Raw genomic sequence first — 16,505 nt, 5'->3', positions numbered from 1 at the left:
TTCTTTATTATTACTGATCTAAATATAGACAATATCCCCTTCTGAATTTAAAAAAAAAAATAGTGTTGAGGAAAAGGTAGTATCTTGACTGAGCAATGGTTCCTTCCCAGTACTTTTTGGGGGGATATATGAAGCTTAATCAACTTTAGTACACTTTGCAATTTTATGTCATTATCTTTTGTTTTTATTGTTAGCAGTGTAGGAAATTTTATAGCTTTAGCAGATAGAATGTGTTTAATAGATTTAATCTGGAGTTGCTGGTCTAATAATACTAGACTACTGTGATGGGAAAATAGGTATTTTAAATATATCTTAAATTTTAGGTAATGTTACATTTTGACCCGATCTGTTATTTTTTCTTGGTTCTGAATTGTCTGTGTTTAATGTACAACTTTAGTTTGAGTTTTCTTTACTGAAAGCATAGCTTTATTTTTTTCCTAAATGATTTTAAGAAGGAATTTCTGTTGTTTTTATGAACACTGGATATAACTAGAATTTTTTTTAATAACAAAAGTTTTTGGAATTCTTTTATTTTCCTTTCTTCCTTTTTTTCTTTTTCAACGTAATGTTAAAGCAGAAGAATTCATGCTCTAGGTATGCTCTTGCTCAGTCAAGCTAAGCCTTTTCCCAAACACAGGAACACAACACTGGTTGAATAATAAATGAACACAAAAGAATACCAAATTCTCTTTGACATTGGCCTTGGTGAGCAACACCAGCTGAACTGTCTGCGGCAGCGGGGGACCAGGAAAACATCATGGGATGGATTGGGAAAGTATACAGTTTTTGACCAGACATTGGTACGATCGACTCTAGTAAATGTGGTTTTATTATAACTGAGAGACAATTTTTGTTTTTTTTGTTGTTGTTGCCCAGAATAAGATAATTACCATTTTAAAATAAATTAATGCACTTATGTCATCTTTTTGTACTACACTGTTTCATTCTGATAGAAAAGTCACCCTTTTAAAAATAAGCACATAATCCTTAAGGATAAGTGATTACAATTCTTTACGAATCTTGAATTTAAGTTAGCAACAACTAATTGTCAGATTTTGATTTTAAACAATCATGAAGCATTTTAGAACTTCTTTTAAACTTTATATTTTCTAAGAATAGATTTATCAGTTACAAGCCTGTTTAAAACTATAGTGGGTTTTTCCCCCCACTGGTAAAGAACTCACAGGGAAGTGTATTTGCAGCACTCAAAAAGTATATATCCAGTATTAGTTTTACATGTGGCTCAGCTTATTTCTAAATAAGATTTTGAGTATACTGTTTTGCTGTAAAGTTTTGACTCACCATTACAATGAATCCTTTGTTTTAAACTTGCTAAACCATTTTTCATCTATCTTTAATATGCAAGTTGCTTTTGACAATTCATAGAAGTTTCTGGATGTGTAGTATTTGCCCACCTAGTCATTAGTTTTATATATTATGATACACAAAATTTCCCTTCAGTTTAATTTGATGCATACCAGTGGGAGCTTTGGGACTGAATCAGTACTTTACATTGCATTACCTCCATTCCTTTAAAACACTCATTAGCCATATGGATGCTGAGAATACATTCTCATTTGGATATCAAGAACTGCATATTTGCAGAGCAGTTAGTAGCATTTGTGAAAGAAATAAATTTTAGATTTAAAATTAAGTGATGCTTTTGGGGTTTTAACAATATGAGGTTGAATTAATAGTTTTAATATGTAGTTCCCCCTGTGTTAAACACTTACTAAGCCTCCATGTGATTTTTTTGACCTCTTTTAAGAGGTCAAAAAAATTCATTTTTTTCATTACATAGAGATTTTAATGTCCACTTAAGTAGGTTTGCCTGAGAAAATAATTATAATTACTATGAGATAAATTATTTTATTGTTCATGTACTCTGAAGCAGGGCTTTACAGAGCAAAAAATGTCTTATTCTATAACTGTATATTTAATTTATATTCTGGCAGTTATATGAACTTTAATTTGAGCTGGGAATGCTAAAGGTGTAATTTAGTGTGTGCCTTGTACCAAGAGCCAATATCCTTTTGCTTTTCCCAATTGTTATTTGCCAACTTTATATGGTGGCAATTAATAAAATGAGAAATCAGAAATAGCTGTAATAAACTGAATTATTTTTGCCTGGAATTGTAATCAATGTCTGAAATTGTGTTTGGAGTCTCATAAAGTATCAGATTTTTAAAATAAAGACTTTCTATAAACTCAGTCAACAAAACGACAACTAAAAAGTTACGTATATTTATTATTGGGAAGTAATTGGTATGAAAAATGGGAAGGGAATATCATCATGTCCCGTATTTTGAAATATTTTGGAAAGAGGACTCCATTTGTTTAAGGCTTTGGCAGTGTAATTGCTTTATTGATTCATAACACACAGACAGAATTATACATGTCATAAACTATGTGAACTAGTTTGAAGTGTGATACAAAGGGATGTTGCCTCATTAAAGGTCAGATTCAATAAAAACTCCACTGCTATATGTGTACCAGAAAAACACAGGATTTGGATGGATTTTTTTCCTTTAAATCAGGCCTTAAACTTGTTAAATAGTTTTGCATTTTTACAAACTATAGTCATGTCTATAACATTTCAATATCACCAGAAAAGTGCTTGGCTTAGGAATGTTTTCTTTAAAACTGAGATAGTGTATAAGTTTTTTATGATAACATATAAGCTCTGAGTTACTGATTCTGTATATTTGCAGCTTTCCAGTTAGTTGTGATTCATAATTCAATGTGTTGCATTTGGAAACTAAAGTTAAGTGGCATTTAGAAGTTGAAGTCTCTATTGCTATGAAGCTGTGTTGTGGCCTCCCACCCTCCTTCCCTTCTCTCCCACTCCCTTATCCCCATCACCCTGCTCCCTCTTAATGCACAAGGTATAGTAACATATGCTCCAGGTTACTTTCTTGGTATAAATTCTGTATTAGTCAGCAGGACAATCTTTTTCTGCACAATTATAGTAACTTAGGTCAAGTGTAGTTTTATGTAGTGGTAGGTCTGAATCCATTTTCTTTAACTGTGTTGTTGTTGTAGGAATTTGCTCGCCCTGATACATCGAATGATAGAGTTTGTTGTACGTGAAGGGCCAATGTTTGAAGCTATGATTATGAACAGAGAGATCAACAATCCTATGTTCAGGTGTGCATTTTTTTTTAATTGTGGTAAAATTTGCATGTAGTATACCCATATAATTTACTGTTTTTACGTGTACAGTTGAATGGCAGTCTTTCATACCTGAAACTCTGTACCCCTTAAACAGTAACTCCATTCCTTTGGTCCCTCAGCCTCTGGCAACCACTTTTCTACTTTCTGTCTCTTTGAATACTCTAGGTACTTCATCTGAGTGGGGTCATACCTTGTTTGTTCTTTTGAAACTGACTTAATTTCACTTAGCGTATGTCTTCAGGGTTCATCTTTGGATGAACATACACACACACGCACACACATCACATTCTGTTTATCCTCAGATGTGCTTTTTTAAAATACTTAAAAAATATTCCAAGAATAAAGTCCTGAAAGTATGAGGTTATTTTTGTAATGGAGTGGGAGGGTAGTTTGAAAACTTTGACCAGAGTTGTATTATGGCCACAGGTGTTAGTTAGCATTGTTTTTAGCATTCTCTTGGAGGAAAATACTTCTCATTTTGTTTTTCACTGAAAGAGTCATAACAAAGATATGGTAGAATAAATGAGGTTTATAGAAAACTACTTATCTTCTGGATAGTTACGATATCTAACACATTCATTCACAGTTAAGTCATTTTAAAACTGCTGCTTTTGAAATTACATCTTGGGAAGACTTCTCCATTGCCAGACACAGTCCCTGACATATGAGTGTTCAATAAAACTGATCGTAAGACTCAGCATGATGCATATATACCTTCTGAGTGTTAATGTCAGTCAAAAGACAGTTTGGAGTGAGGGTGAGGATTTCTTTTCAGGGATCTTTGCTTTTGGTTTTATTTAGAACTAAATAGGTAAATAAAGTTTCTCATTTGTTTTTATTTACTTCAAGGCACTTCTGCATTAAAAAAAGTGGTGTTTAATTTTTTGTTTGTTTTTGTTTTAGATTCTTGTTTGAAAACCAGACACCAGCCCATGTTTACTATAGGTGGAAGCTTTATTCTATTCTCCAGGCATGTATATAATCAGTTACTTTGTTAATTTTGAATCTGATGTATTGGACCTTTCTGATAGTATTCTTGGCACTTATTAGGGAGATTCACCAACTAAGTGGAGGACGGAAGATTTTCGTATGTTCAAAAATGGATCTTTTTGGAGGCCACCACCATTAAATCCATATCTGCATGGAATGTCAGAAGAGCAGGAAACAGAAGCTTTTGTAGAGGAGCCAAGTAAAAAGGGAGCCCTTAAGGAAGAGTAAGATTTTTTTTTCCTTGTTTTATTTTCAGAAAAGATGATTTAATGGTCATTTTAATTAATGGAGTAGGATGTGTTAACCTTAAAATAAAATGGTCTTTAAAATTTTGTGACTGTTTTAAATAGTGCATGTCTTAAGATATGCATTTTCATTTTAATCATCTTGAAGTGAAGTCACTGAGTCATGTCCAATTCTTTGTGACCCCATGGACTGTAGCCTACCAGCTTCCTCCCTCCATGGGATTCTCTAGGCAAGAGTACTGGAATGGGGTGCCATTTCCTTCTCCAGGGGATCTTCCCTACCCAGGGATTGAACCCAGGTCTCCCGCATTCCAGGCAGACACTTTAACCTCTGAGCTACCGGGGAAGCCCTTTAAACATCTTGGCAAGTGTAAATGTGTGTCCTGCTGAACTTGACCTCTTACTGATAAAAATTGATGATGATCTCTTAAGTGATGGCACTTTGGCAGTGGAATACTTTATATTCATACAGAAGTTATCTCAGGGCCCTTAGAATTGTTGCTTCTCTGAGTGCAGCATAAAGAGGGAAAATTATTATATGACTTAGTGAAGTGAGATGGATGACTATGCAAAAAGCTGCTCTAAGAAGTGCAGTGTGCGGCCACCATGGAAACATGTTATTATTAGTGTTCAGCACTGCTACAGTGCAGTTAGCTTGGTTTAAGAAGCAGAAACAGATTTAACTATTGAAATGTTCAAAGGAAACTCTATCCCTGATTTGGGGGATACAAAGGCTAAAATGATACTTAACTTGTATAACTATATGCTTCATTGTGTTAGCCTATAAATCTTAAAGCTATTAATAGTTGCATTGGTACATTGTTTATAAGAGCATTGATAATAGAGAACTATAGTATTTGAGAGTATATTTGGTTCTAAAGATGTATGTTCATCATTACTTTTGCCCAGGGATCTGCATATACTTAAGCCCATAGATAGGCTAAATCTGGATGCCTCCTGTTTCATTTGAACACATCCATACCCATTCTTTTACTGGTAGTCTGTGGTTCCACTGGTGTTAGAGCAGCAGAGTTGAGTGACTATATGGCCTTCAAAGCCTCAATATTTACTGTCTGATCCTTTACAGGAAAAGTTTGTTAACCCTTGCTTTAGCCTGTCCTAATCCTATGCAAACATGCTAAAGTAACAGACTTCAAAGGAAAGTGAAGAGCATAAAGGTTCTTTTTCAGTGTAATAGGGTAATAGAACTGTGATGTTCTCAAGGAGTCTTGAAAAAAAATGACTGTAATTTTAATTTACTTAATTTGTAAACTGAAAGTCACTGAAGTAGTAATATATTTGTTCCTGTTTCTTCCCCATATAAGTTCTTAAAAAAATGTAACACATTTGGAGTATGTAACGCAAATCAGACTTAACACAGTTTAACCTTCAGAATTTTATCTGAGTGGGTTTTAAAGAAATTAGTTTGTGAGCAGAAACTGTAATGGTATTTAAAATTTGTCTATAAATACTTACAAGTTAAAAAAAATTTGTATTCAGACAGAGAGACAAATTAGAAGAAATTCTGCGGGGGCTAACTCCAAGAAAAAATGATATTGGAGATGCAATGGTTTTCTGTCTTAATAATGCTGAAGCTGCTGAAGAAATAGTGGATTGCATTACTGAGTCCTTGTCCATCTTAAAGACACCCCTTCCCAAAAAGGTATGGGAATGATTTTTCTTTATGAAACATTTAATTAAGAAAAAGAGAGGTAGTAACTGACTTCTGCTTTGATTGAAATTGGTTTCATTTTTGAATCAAGAACTTGACTGAAGAAATCTTTCCCATGTAGTTTTGTTTTCCTTCTGCCAGGGAAATGTAGGTTAATTGACACAAATTATCAACAGGTTGAAATGTAAATGAATTACAAGTTTTATTCCTGCCAAAGTCATGGTTGTGGTGATACTGAATTTCTTAAAACTCTTCAAATTAGTTATAATTAAATCATAGCTAAACATTGTCCTTATGCTGTTGATTCAACAAATTCAATGTGGAGTTTTTGTTAGCTACATTATTTGCTGTTGGTTTTCAGTTTTAATCCATTTTATGCTATCTTTTGGTATTCTAGATTGCCAGATTATATTTGGTTTCTGATGTTTTATACAACTCTTCAGCCAAAGTTGCCAATGCTTCCTATTATAGAAAATTGTAAGTATAGTGATATAAGGTGATATGCCTAAAATAAAATATTTAAGGGTAAGAAGCTCAGAAAAGAGTATAGTATAACTCTTGCTCAGTTCCCGACATTTCCTTTTTGGTGTTTATTTTATAAATCAGGGAGGCTTTTAAGAACTGGCTCTGAAGGGAAATTTGGAGATAATCAACCCTAATCTTAGCTCTGCTATTCCTTTTTCTGCCTTGGACAAGTCACTTAAATTTTCTGTTCCCTATTTTATGGAACAAAGAGGTTGGACTAGATGGCCCAAAGTAACCTAGATGTAAAATTCCTTATTAATCAAGGGAACTAGTTCTTAAGACTCTTTGGGAGCTTTTGCAGAAGAAAAATTCAGAATAATAGGAGTTAAAGTAACATATTATTTGAATTTCAGTTTTGAAACAAAGTTGTGTCAGATATTTTCAGACCTCAATGCTACCTATCGTACAATTCAAGGCCATTTACAGTCTGAAAACTTTAAGGTACGTTTATTGTTTGGTTATTTTTGCCCTAGTGTTTTAAATGGGACATGGGGGCTGGGAACCACATTGGAGAGCTAAGAGTATGTAAGATAACTGTAAGACATAACTTAGATGTTTTACAAATTATTGCTTTAAAATTTACCACCATTTTACCTTCAGTATCAGAAAAAGTCTGAAATTTTAAAATATGTGTAGTGTTTTGGGTGTCTGGTTTATTTTTAAACATTTTCATAAAATAATCTTTTCACAGAAAACATTCAGAAGATCACTTGTTTTGTAGTAGTATATATAATTCGGTTGGATTAGAAATACACATTTTAGTTATCCATGTTTAGAAAGTATATTCAGCTATTAATATTTAAAATAAACTCTGAAATTATAGACCAATGTTAAGAAAGGCCAAACAAAATACCTTACTTATAGATTAAAAAAATAAATATACTTCCATGGGCAGAACACTCATTAAGGAAATTTTTAGCTTGGGCAGATCCCCAATGACTCCACCATTTAGGGGAGTCAAATGAACAACTCCATTAAAATTTTTTTATCTTAAATTTTGACCAGAAGACAGAGATTATAGAAAAGTTTAAGGATGGGACAGAGAGAGGTATTAATCTGACTCGGGAAGTATTTCATCAGACCATAAAGGAGTTCAGATTAGAACTTGGCTACACTTGTATCCAGCTTTCATTAGTTTCTAGGCTAGTATTTCGCAGAATGTGTACCATTCTGGGAGGGAACTTGAGCTTAGGTGACCAAGAGCAAGCAGTTAACTGTTTTTTTTAAAAAATATTTATTCTTAGTGTCTTTCCTCTTTTAATTGAGACGTAACATTGATTAAAAAAAACTAATGATAAAAAAATATTGTAATGATAGTTCTTTTCCTTAAATTTTAAAAAGAATATTGCTTTAAAGGAAAATTGTGATGGAAATCCAGCAAATAGTGGTGGTCATTGTCATGAGATGATGTTTGATACATATTGTCCTGAATAATAATTCATTGTCTTTTTCCTTTTAGCAACGGGTAATGACCTGCTTTAGAGCATGGGAAGATTGGGCAATTTATCCAGAACCATTTTTGATCAAACTACAAAATATTTTCTTAGGACTTGTAAATATTATTGAAGAAAAGGAAGCAGAGGTAGGTATTCACTGTATTTGTCTGATTATCTTAAAATTTATTTCTGGGGATGCTTTGGAGGTACAGATATGAGTAACATTTCTTTGTAGAAAATATGTACTGTTTACCACAAAATAGTGGATATTTGTTGCTGGAATTGTTGGAGCCCAGGAGTTGAAATTATATATAACAGGAATTCTCTGTTTTGTATCCTTATGTAAAAATTGATGATTGGTGTTTTATTTGATGACATGAAAACATTTATTGTATATTAGTAGAAGAAAGAAAGAAAAGCAAGTAATAAAGCGAAATATGCAGCACAATTTCATTTTGTTAAACTGAAGATACCTATGTAAGTAAATATGTACCTGAAAAGATGTGTACCACAGTGGTAGCAGATTCTGTTCATCACCGTTCTGGTTTGTTTTTTTTTTAAGCCTCCTCAATAGTTCTTGAATCCTTCGTCTTCATTTTCACCATCCTAATCCATCTATCATATTTTCGCTTTCACTTCTACAAGATACTCCTGATTTGCTTCCCTACTTGAACCACATGGTCCTTGTTTCAGTTTCTTAAATATCAATGTTTTCTCTTACCGAAGACCTTTATATATGTTCTTTCCTCTTTTTGGAGCATCTCTTGTCTCAGACCCTTTAGATCTCAGTTTGAGCATAAGTTCATTGAGCTTTCTCTGACCTCTTTAGGTAGAACCTATGTACTATACATTCTAATAATACAGTGCACCTCTTTGTTGTATAAGTCATCCTACACTGTTGTGATTGTCTGATTGCCTGGCTCCTTCTCCACTCCCCTGCCCCCTCCGCCCCTCAAGTTCTGCTGAGCTCTATGACAGGAGGGACTAAGGGACCAAAGCTCATTTTCACTCATTATTGTTCTCTTAGTGCCTCATATGATACCTGGCATCATTAAGTACTGGTAAATATTTGATAAATATTGTACAGACGACTACTTCTTTGTCAGACTGGATGATAAGAATATATTATTCTTATATCTGCATTTTGTACCTGCGAATGTGAATCACCAGCTGTTTGGTTTATGTTGTTGTTTAGTTGCTTTGCTAAGTCCTATCCAGCTGTTTTTTCGACCCCATGGACTGTAGCCCATCAGGCTCCTCTGTCCATGGGATTTCCCAGGCAAGAATACTGGAGAGCCTTGCCATTTCCTCCTCTAGGGAATGTTCCTGACCTAGGGATCAAATCTACATTGCCTGCATTAGCAGGCGGATTCTTTACCTTTGAGCCACCAGGGAAGCCCACTTGGTTTATACAGGATTGCAGTTAATGTTTCAGTGGTAAGACTTTAGCATGCAAAAGAACATATTACAATCAGTTCAGTCGCTCAGTTGTGTCCAACTCTTTGCGACCCCATGAATCGGAGCACGCCAGGCCTCCCTGTCCATCACCAGTTCCCAGAGTTTTGGTGATGCCATGCAGCCATCTCATCCTCTGTCATCCCCTTCTCCTCCTGCCCCCAATCCCTCCCAGCATCAGAGTCTTTTCCAATGAGTCAACTCTTCGCATGAGGTGGCCAAAGTATTGGAGTTTCAGCTTTAGCATCAGTCCTTCCAAAGAACACCCAGGACTGATCTCCTTCAGAATGGACTGGTTGGATCTCCTTGCAGTCCAAGGGACTCTCAAGAGTCTTCTCCAACACCACAGTTCAAAAGCATCAATTCTTAAGCGCTCAGTCTTCTTCACAGTCCAACTCTCAAATCCATACATGACTACTGAAAAAACCATAGCCTTGACTAGACGGACTTTTGTTGGTAAAGTAATGTCTCTTCTTTTGAATATGCTCTTTAGGTTGGTCATAACTTTCCTTCCAAAGAGTAAGGGTCTTTTACTTTCATGGCTGCAGTCACCATCTGCAGTGATTTTGGAGCCCCAAAAAATAAAGTCTGACACTGTTTCCACTGTTTCCCCATTTATTTCCCATGAAGTGATGGGACCAGATGCCACGATCTTTGTTTTCTGAATGTTGAGCTTTAAGCCAACTTTTTCACTCTTCTCTTTCACTTTCATCAAGAGGCTTTTTAGTTCTTCTTCACTTTCTGCCATAAGGGTGGTGTCATCTGCATATCTGAGGTTATTGATATTTCTCCCGGCAGTCTTGATTCCAGCCTGTGCTTCTTCCAGCCCAGCATTTCTCATGATGTATTCTGCATATAAGTTAAATAAGTAGGATAACAATATACAGCCTTGACATACTCCTTTTCCTATTTGGAACCAGTCTGTTGTTCCATGTCTAGTTCTAACTGTTGCTTCCTGACCTGCATACTGGTTTATCAAGAGTAAGGTCAGGTGGTCTGGTATTCCCACATCTTTCAGAATTTTCCACAGTTTATTGTGATCCACACAGTCAAAGGCTTTGGCATAGTCAATAAAGCAGAAATAAATGTTTTTCTGGAACTCTTGCTTTTTCCATGATCCAGCGGATGTTGGCAATTTGATCTCTGGTTCCTCTGCCTTTTCTAAAACCAGCTTGAACATCTGGAAGTTCTGCCTTTTCTAAAACCAGCTTGAACATCTGGAAGTTCATGGTTCACGTATCGCTGAAACCTGGCTTGGAGAATTTTGAGCATTACTTTACTAGCATGTGAGATGAGTGCCATTATGTGGTAGTTTGAGCATTCTTTGGCATTGCCTTTCTTTGGGATTGGAATGAAAAGTGATCTTTTCCAGTCCTGTGGCCACTGCTGAGTTTTCCAAATTTGCTGGCATATTGAGTGCAGCACTTTCACAGCATCATCTCTCAGGATTTGAAATAGCTCAACTGGAATTCCATCACCTCCACTAGCTTTCTTCATAGTGATGCTTTCTAAGGCCCACTTGACTTCACATTCCAGGATGTCTGGCTCTAGGTGAGTGATCACACAAACATGATTATCCGGGTCGTGAAGCTCTTCTTTATACAGTTCTGTGTATTCTTGCCACCTCTTCTTAATATCTTCTGCTTCTGTTAGGTTCATACCATTTCTGTCCTTTATTGAGCCCATATAATAGTATGTGTTTTTATAGGATGTACCAGATGACCTTGATGGTGCCCCCATTGAGGAAGAGCTGGATGGTGCCCCTCTAGAAGATGTGGATGGAATTCCTATTGATGCTACTCCTATTGATGACCTTGATGGAGTCCCTATAAAGAGCCTTGATGATGATCTTGATGGAGTGCCTTGTAAGTTCAGACTTCAAACTAATTAAATCTAGCTAATAAGTTTGTTTCCAAATCTCTTCATTTCTGCACATGCTGATGTTTAAGAAGGTTATAATTTCTGAGTAAGGTGTCAGTTATTAACGTTTTTCTTTCTTTTATTTTTAACTTTTCAGAATTCACATACCCAGCAATACATTTAAGTATGCCAAGAAAAGCGTATTCTTTTTGGTCACATTTGAGTGTTTTTTTTTTGGTGAGATACTCAGCCTCTTAAAATATTAGCAAATTTTTCCTGTCTTAATTGTCAGGAAACTAGAGGCAAAACCTTATGTTCAGTTGTATGCATAATTCCAAGTACTTCGTTTTATCAATTCTGTTGTTTTAAAATATAAATTTATTTATTTTAATTGGAGGCTAATTACTTTACAATATTGTATTGGTTTTGTCATACATTGACATGAGTCTGCCACGGGTGTACATGTGTTCCCCATCCTGAACCCCCTTCCCACCTTCCTCCCTATCCCCTCCCTCTGGGTCATCCCAGTGCACCAGCCCCAAGCACCCTGTATCATGCATCGAACCTGGACTGGCGATTCATTTCATATATGATAATATACATGTTTCAGTGCCATTCTCCCAAATCATCCCATCCTCGCCCTCTCCCACAGAGTCCAAAAGACTGTTCTATACATCTGTGTCTCTCTTGCTGTCTCTCATACATACAGAGTTATCGTTACCATCTTTTTAAATTCCTTATATATGCATTATTATACTGTATTGATGTTTTTCTTTCTGGCTTACTTCACTCGGTATAATAGGCTCCAGCTTCATCCACCTCATTATAACTGATTCAAATGTATTCTTTTTAATGGCTGAGTAATACTCCATTGTGTATACGTACCACAGCTTTCTTATCCATTCGTCTGCTGATGGACATCTAGGTTGCTTCCATGTCCTGGCTATTATAAACAGTGCTGTGATGAACATTAGGGTACACGTGTCTCTTTCAGTGCTGGTTTCCTCAGTGTGTATGCCCAGCAGTGGGATTGCTGGGTCATATGGCAGTTCTATTTCCAGTTTTTTAAGGAATCTGCACACTGTTCTCCATAGTGGCTATGGTATGGTATGGTATGGTGAAGTTGCTCAGTTGTATCTGACTCTTTGCAACCCCGTGGACTGTAACCTACTAGGCTTCTCCGTCCATGGGATTCTCCAGGCAAGAATACTGGAGTGGATTGCCATTATCTTCTCCAGGGCATCTTCCCGACCCGGGGATCGAACCCAGGTCTCTCGCATTGAAGGCAGACGCTTTAACCTCTGAGCCACCTATATTAGTTTGCATTCCCACCAATAGTGTAAGAGGGTTCCCTTTTCTCCAATTCTGTTTTTATTATTAGTTTTCCTAACTTATACTTTGTTTTCCTAGCTGCCTGAAATCATTTATTGAATTACGTACACCTAATGTACCTCTTCAGTACATTTGAATTGTATGTTAAAATACTGAATAATATTAATTTTATACTTAAAAAAATAATTAGATAAAGGTACTGAAGGGTTTTTTTTTTACTTCCTCAACTTCTCCATTTGCTTGAAGTAACCACCTGTATGTTCTGGGTGTGTTTTGTATATACACATAGGTATTATTTTTACTTACATTGATATTTAAAAATTAGCCTTCAGATGCAGAGAGTTGGATTAGTCATAATCGTTATTCTTGATACTAGCATTATTAGTCTGTGTGTGACCTTATTTAGTTTTGCTTTTTAATAATATAGCGAATACTGATGAGCTCTTTAAGTCATCCTCTAGTAAAAGTTAATGGCTCATTTTTCTTCCTTAGTGGATGCAACTGAAGATTCAAAGAAGAATGAGCCTATATTTAAAGTTGCCCCATCAAAATGGGAAGCTGTAGATGAATCTGAATTGGAAGCACAGGGTAAGTTAAAGTACAGTAAATGCAAATCGTTAGAAAATTGAGTACTTAAAATTTTACTGAACGTTGGTGTGTGTGTGTGTAGGTGTAGTTTTCCTTTTGTGTTTTATAACATGTTTCAACCTTAAGACCCAGTACTACCATAGTTTATATTTCTAGTGGCTAAGTTTTCAGTGTAGTTGCTATTACAGTTTTCTTAGATGCTTCAGTTTGGATGCTTGGAGTAATCAGAAATCACTGAAAACCTTTCAGGTTGAGCCAATCAGTAGAAAATGTAGGTGGGATGCCTATTTGGAAATTTAGAGGTCAGTTTCAGAAAATCGAAATCACTGTGTCTCCTATAGTGCTTGATTTATCAGATGCAGTTTAGACCTGCCTTTCATACTTGCCTGGACATGTATCCTACTATAATTGTTAATTCAGTATTTTGTAGGTTCTGATGAAACAGATGTTAGCATCTAACACAGAAACAAGGAGGACAGCGTTACTTGTTGCTTCCTGAATTTGAATAAAATTATAGTGTAGGTGTGAGGAAAGAAATAGATTTAGTACATGGAAATGGCTATTCAAAGAAAAGATAAATGTAGATAACTTCTGTAATATAAACTCTCAGTTCTAAAGTTAGGCTTCTGCTGTGCTGCTGCAAAAATGCTAAGTTACCTTATGGAATTACATCCTGTTTTTCCCTTCTATTCAGCTGTAACAACTTCTAAATGGGAGTTATTTGACCAGCATGAAGAATCAGAAGAAGAAGAAAATCAAAAGTAAGAATCTAGGTTTAGAATATATTCCGTTTCTTATTGCATATACACTCTCATTTTCATTAAGAGGTGTACTTGAGTAATAGGGAAGAGGAAAACTTAACTCTTAAAAAGCTTGTTTTAAGAGGATCATTTTTAGTTCTTCATTGTTTTTCTAATGAGTAAAGAGCTTTTGCTTTCTGGTTTTGATGCATCTGGTTTCAGTTTGCTTTTGAGTTTATTTTTCTGTGCTAGGTTATACATTCTCATGTTGTAGTTACTAAATGGTCAGCTGCATTTGTTTTAAATCTTTATTCTTTCAGCTCCACAAAATGGTGATTTTTAAAATGTGAATGGGAAGGTTATGCTCTTTTGGAATTGCTAAGAAAAATAATGCATTCTGACCATTCTTTTTGTTATTTAAATGTACATACTTCAGAAAAACAAAGAAAAAGTAAAAGAAAAAAAAACCACTTACCTTCGTCATATAGAAAATTTATTATAATTTTCAGTTTTGCTGGTTAGCACTGAAAGCAATAGGAATTCCTGCTCCCAAATTCTGCAAGTTTATGTTAGTAGTTCTTTGTAACACTGGACACCTTTTAAAATCAGTGCAAAGGAAGTTAATTATTTTTTTAATAGGGAAAGAGAAGGCATCAAGAACACAAAGCAGAGGTTTCTGGGGTTTTGTTTGTTTTCAAATGGAAGAGTAAACAGAAGGAAAAGTCCCTTTGTGTCCCAGCACAATTTGAGCATTTGTATGGATCTAGTAAATGGGTATTATTAGCATTTAAATTTAAGGAAATATGATTGATAAGCATTTGTGGAAACACAGTTTGATATAATGAAGAAAAGTTGTCTACAGTGGTGTCTTTCCAGAAACTGTGATCAGAACATGTCAAATCATTATGACAACATATTTGTAAAATGTAGATGTTGTTGGCTGTCAGAAATACCTGACTGAGGCTGTTTAGAAGTAGAGGAATTGAAAACAGTACAACTTGTTTTCATCTTTACGTCTGCAATCCCATCATTAGTTAACATCTCTCACTGTGGTTGGATCACTGCTTTTTAAAATGAATACCTGTTCTTATAAAATAATTAATTTAAGGGAAATAAAGGGTAGAAAAGCCTTTGCAGAACTCAAGTATTGTTCAAGTGGTATTGTTTCTAAGCATACTAATTGTTTGCAGTAAGTTTGTTATTTATATTAATGTTTGAAATGCGTATGCTTTTGTGTTAATGGTAATCATTCATACAGGGAAGCATGAATCACTATGAGTACAATATATATTTTTTACTTTTCCTAGGAGTTCCAAATAAGTCATAATAACAAAAATAACTTTATGAAAGTGCAAAATAGGGAAAAAATACTTAAATTCTGTTTTCTGTTTCTTGAAATTTTCTTGAGCCTCACTACTGCTCTCTAGTGGCTGAGTCCAAAAATACCTTTTTACCAAGAAGCTGCTCTGTGATACAAGTAATTATTGTATTTGTGGCAGAAGACTGGTTTAAATATATGTATGTATATATCACTAGTATTTTGCAGAAAAGTTTGAAATAGTAATTTAATTTCATTTGTAATGAATTCTTTATGGGTTTAGAGTCTTGAATTTCCATTTCTTTAAAAATAAAAGAACAAGTTGGGCCTAAGTTCTGAACCTAGAACTGGTAACTAAGAGCTAAAGTCAAAGCCATTTAGAACAGATTGCTCAAGCCTTAGAAAATTTAAATGATAACTGTAAAGTATGTATATTTTAAAAATCATCATCTGTAGTGTAGTTCATTTTAAAAGTCTTAAGTAATATGATTAGTATTTAGTTTCTAGTTTCCTAGATTCTTCCTCTGTGTAAAAATATGCATAAATTTAAAGCATAAATTATATAATGTTTTATATCCTATTCTGTGACCCACATTTTTTTTTTAATTGAACTATCATGGATGTTGTTATTTCATGTCAGTCCCTATGTTTATCTGCTCTGTATTCATCTTGGTTGAAAGCAGGTATTCAGATAAGTGTGCAAGGAAGTTTATCAAGGAATATTTAGAATTACAAAAAAAATTTTTTTTGAATTTGTCAATAACAGACAATTGGTTAAGCACTTTTCACTTCATATGTCACACAATTTCATTAACTGTTTTGCATCTTTATTGACTGGTCTTTCCAGAATAATCCTTCAGTAAACATCTATTTTTACATACACACACACACACAGTTTAACCACTTAAAAGCGTGTGAGGCACTTGTAGAACTATTTTGTACCATTAGAGAAGAAATTCTTGTGTTCTAAAAAATTAGCTAAGAACTGTGTTTTGAAAGTTTCTGACAAATTAAGAAGAAATATTATGTAAATTTTAGTTCAGAAAAGAGGTTTTTTTTTTAAAATCTTGGATTTTGACTTTTTTCTGTTTTTCTTCATCATGTAAGTATTGTATTGAGTTATGCCTATATGCTACTAATGATTTGTGGGGCTCTGAGAGTATAAAGTTT

At 34.8% G+C, this 16,505-nt stretch overlaps 1 protein-coding gene across 5 annotated transcripts in view; it reads left to right on the top strand.

Moving 5' to 3' along the window:
- U2SURP (U2 snRNP associated SURP domain containing) overlaps nucleotides 1-16,505 on the top strand; it is a 50,259-nt gene that overhangs the window by 21,155 nt on the left and 12,599 nt on the right. For all 5 annotated transcript variants that reach the window (XM_068989425.1, XM_068989382.1, XM_068989434.1 and 2 more), the window contains 10 exons: nucleotides 3,043-3,147; nucleotides 4,078-4,144; nucleotides 4,225-4,388; nucleotides 5,910-6,072; nucleotides 6,479-6,558; nucleotides 6,960-7,047; nucleotides 8,066-8,188; nucleotides 11,206-11,362; nucleotides 13,182-13,277; nucleotides 13,972-14,038. In XM_068989425.1, coding sequence (XP_068845526.1) covers nucleotides 3,043-3,147; nucleotides 4,078-4,144; nucleotides 4,225-4,388; nucleotides 5,910-6,072; nucleotides 6,479-6,558; nucleotides 6,960-7,047; nucleotides 8,066-8,188; nucleotides 11,206-11,362; nucleotides 13,182-13,277; nucleotides 13,972-14,038 — 1,110 coding nt within the window. The remainder of the gene's footprint in view (nucleotides 1-3,042; nucleotides 3,148-4,077; nucleotides 4,145-4,224; nucleotides 4,389-5,909; nucleotides 6,073-6,478; nucleotides 6,559-6,959; nucleotides 7,048-8,065; nucleotides 8,189-11,205; nucleotides 11,363-13,181; nucleotides 13,278-13,971; nucleotides 14,039-16,505) is intronic.

The sequence above is a fragment of the Capricornis sumatraensis genome, chromosome 1, assembly GCF_032405125.1.
Source record: "Capricornis sumatraensis isolate serow.1 chromosome 1, serow.2, whole genome shotgun sequence".
Lineage (NCBI taxonomy): Eukaryota > Metazoa > Chordata > Mammalia > Artiodactyla > Bovidae > Capricornis > Capricornis sumatraensis.
Note: the sequence above shows the minus strand (reverse complement) of the source record. Positions and strands in the feature narration are given on the sequence as shown.